At 41.4% G+C, this 3,745-nt stretch overlaps 1 protein-coding gene across 6 annotated transcripts in view; it reads right to left on the bottom strand.

Annotated features, from left to right (window-relative positions):
• The window catches only part of LGALS8 (galectin 8), a 48,081-nt gene that overhangs the window by 20,090 nt on the left and 24,246 nt on the right, over positions 1-3,745 (bottom strand). For all 6 annotated transcript variants that reach the window (XR_002099418.1, XM_019527240.1, XM_019527237.1 and 3 more), the window contains one exon: positions 2,404-2,523. Coding sequence is in view for 5 of the 6 variants with exons in the window: in XM_019527240.1 (XP_019382785.1) it covers positions 2,404-2,523 (120 nt within the window). In the remaining variant the exon portion in view is untranslated. The remainder of the gene's footprint in view (positions 1-2,403; positions 2,524-3,745) is intronic.

A 3,745-nucleotide genomic window follows, 5' to 3' on the forward strand; every position in this document is an offset into this window, starting at 1 on the left:
GCCTTTTGCAGTAGATCAGTGATTCTCAACCACAGTGCTGCAGCATCCTGGGGTGCCTGAGATCCTTTTAGGGGTGAACAGGGTGCCGTGCAAGATTAGCACTGTTAGGTGTTCCAATGCCATCACACGATTCACAAGATAAACCCAGAGATTTCAAATAGGAATCCAGTGTCAAAAACACTTGACCTGTTTTGGTCTTCCTGAGCACTTTGCAATAGAACTGCTCAATTATTTTTCCTTAGTCAAAAAAACAAGTGAAACCTAAGAGCCAACATTTTCCAACAAGTGCCTCGAGTCAAAAAAAAGGTTAATAACCATGGCACTAGGTAATTTGCATGGTATGTAACTTGAACACTGAATCAGGGTTTGGTCACACTGGCCTTGCCACTTCTAGCACCCTCTGGGTCATGGCAGGTCATGTCTTCCACAAAGTACACACCTGTTCTTTCCTCCTCAAAACAGAAGTGAAGGGAAATGGGTAGTGCAGAAAGTGAAACTAATTAGCAGCTAGCATTAAAACAGAGACAAAAACTGATACTAGAGCAGAAAAATCTGTATTTACACAATCCTTTCACTCCATGATTAACCCACCTCCTTACGCATTTTTGCCTTAAGGAACAGAAACTAACATGTTAATCACTGAAGCCTACTTGCAGCATCAGTTTTGCAAACCTGAAACCTATTCTGTTTCAAGTCAACTTACAATCCTGACATACGGTGTCAGAGCCATATGAATACTAGGATATATATCTACAAATATGCTGTACAAATAAGAGTTTGGTGGACACCTCTTTAGAATTCAGTCTCTACTGCGCCCAGGCCTGTCTACACCCTTCAACAGTCCTCATGACATTATAGACCTGATTTGGCAGAAAACAGGGAATATTTAGGTTTTAGTTATTGGGCATAAAGCCAGGATGTTCTCACATGAAAACCAGCTAGGTAGTCCAAGGATTTTACTGGACAGACAGACAGAGGGGCATGCCAAGCAACAAAGAAAGAAGAGACTAATTATATGCACAATAGCAACCCCTCTGGTTGTTCCTCCTCCCTGGTGGTGTTGCACTGATTGCCACTGTCTGCAAAGGAGTAAAGGTTAGTTTCCTTGCCACTGTCCACTGTGGCAAGCTTGATTCCCTCAGGCTGGGGCAGAAAGGGGAGAGGGAGGATGTTGCAGGGGATCTGGCAAGCTGCTTCAGAGTGGGCTCATTTGACTAACCCCAGAAGAGAAGCTCGCCACTTTAAGCTGCACTTATGGTAAGGGGAGTGAAGAGAAGGCCGTCACTGCCCCCTTTGTACCTGGAGAGTCTGTGGATTTTTCCTGTCTCCTCTATGAGATGAGAAGATCTTATCTCTGTACAGGAAAGATGAGCAGTTCCCTCCTGCTAGCTCACTTTCTTCAGCAGATGTAGCTGCTGACAGAAACGCAAACTGCATCTCTTCTCTGAACATCACAGCCAAACCAAATGGCTGTTCAGAGCACCCAGAAAGCTGATTTTCACCACCTGGTTAGGGTCATGTAGAAAAAGCTTGGCACAAAGGGAACTCAAAGGCTGCCTTGGAGCATGTCCACCCTGCATAATGCATTGTTGCATTCAGTAATTCCAGGAGCCAAATCATTGCAAACGCTTGCATTGTCCCATGTAGATATACCCTTTGCACACATGTTTGAAAGTAGTGTGTTCTGGGAATGATTTTCCATGAACTTCAAAATGATCCAAACTGTAGAGAAAGGTTCCATTCTGTCCTCAAGGGATAAGTTACATTAGCCATAGTCTACACCACGAAAGCTGTTTGTATCTCTCCCGTAAGTTTTATATGCTCCAACACAAAAGAATTCAAACACTGATATCAATCCACATGTGAACAACAGGCCTAAAGACAACGTAGGTTTGCACTGTACAACCTTATTTCCCCAACTTTTTCAGAACCACCAAAAAAAAAAAATCCCTGCATGAATATTTTTTCTTCTATGTAACTAGAAAATGAAGTCATTGTTGTAGAAGTGTCAGGAGATGTTGCAGGGGTGTACTTGGTAGCCGTGTTGGTCTGAGACAAAAAGACGTACAAAAAACTAGAACTCGTGGTTCCAAAATGATACCTTTTATTAGACCAACTGGAAAATGGCAAGAAAATTGTCCTTTTCTTTCAAAATCAAAGTCCCTTTGTCAGGCTCTGGGAAAAATGTAGATGGTACAAGATGGTAAAAAGTCCCCATAGGTAGGAAATAAATTTCATTTTTATGAAGTTTATTTTTATGAGTGTAGGATATGTTGCTATACTCTGGTACTAGAGCTTATATTATCATTTATGACTTCATTTTCATTATTAAAGTCTTCTACGTCACAAAATGCTATACTGAAGTAAAAAGACAACAATAAACTAAGCAATTTAACAGCTTACCTTGTTGGAAACAAACTCTATAATTTCAATCTGCACTCTGCCATATATTCCAAGTGTATCTATTTTCTCAAGGTTGATTCTATGTTTGTACAGAAGCAAGTGTTTTCCATTTACAGCCACCTGAAAAGGCATCAAGACAGTTTTCTGATTTTTTTTGATAATACACTTACACACACAGCCTCCCGCCACATTCCCGACACACCACATGCCAGCAAATGAAGGATACTTAAACCTACTTAGATCTACATACATTTAATTTCAGTCTGACAGAGCTAGACCAACACACATTTTCCTATTTAGCATCTTCTTTAAACAGAAGGAGAACACTGTCCAGCACTCCTGTATGCAGGAAGTTTGGTGCAAGAGTACCCTTTCTTACAAACAGAGATGAATAAAGCAGCAGCTAATGTGGGCAGGAAGATGTATGTATGAAGAAGTCTGTGTGCTTACTCTCACAGATAAGGGACAAGTATATAAAACTTAGGCCTTGGACTGTGTACAGCATGATGAAGTGCCTCAACACTTTGTAGCACTACAGAAATTAAAATGCTTTAGGGCAGGGGTGGCCAACCCACAGCTCTGGACTTCAAACTTCCGAGTCCAAACTGAGTAATGTGCTCCAGCTGTCCGCGAGGTCCCACCAGCAGCAGGATTCTTTGCTCCTGTTGCCACTGGGGCTCCAACCTCTTGCTGCTGCCCCAACAGGAGCAGCATCCTTCTCTGCCATTACCAGAAGCAGCAGTAATCCTGTTGTGGTGTCAGAAAGGAGAGAGAGGGGGAGAGAAGATTGACTATGGATGCTGAGGGACTAGGAGACTTGCCTGTAATGCCACATTATGGGCAAAAATTATTTAGTGCCCATTCTATGAGCCCGTTCTATGGTCTCTCTTTGTAAGTACAGCATAAGTAAGCATAGTCAGTACTCCCACACACTGTCATGCCCACAAAAACAGCCATGCTACCAATGAATCTATGAACCTCTTCTTTGCCAGACTACATTTTTGGAACTAATCCTCAGATACACATATATGGAGGGGTGTACATGTGACGTGATTCTTCCCTGGATGTGCAAGCAGATTCCACTAATGAGGACAGCATTTCAACAGAAATTTCAACAGAAAGAAAAACACATTTTCTTTTCTTTTTTAACTAATTAAGTGAAGTCATTAACATATGACCTACAAGCTATCACAAAATTGAAGCTTTTCAGTAGTGTTAATCATATTAAACACTGATATTTGCAGACTTCTAATACTGAAGCCATGGCTTCTGCTTGTTTGTTTACAGTCAGATATAAGATGCTCCAAGAAGAATGTGGAAGTAAAAGAAGAAACAAATTATA

This window comes from Gavialis gangeticus, unplaced genomic scaffold (genome assembly GCF_001723915.1).
Source record: "Gavialis gangeticus isolate Ggan-Ray unplaced genomic scaffold, GavGan_comp1, whole genome shotgun sequence".
Lineage (NCBI taxonomy): Eukaryota > Metazoa > Chordata > Crocodylia > Gavialidae > Gavialis > Gavialis gangeticus.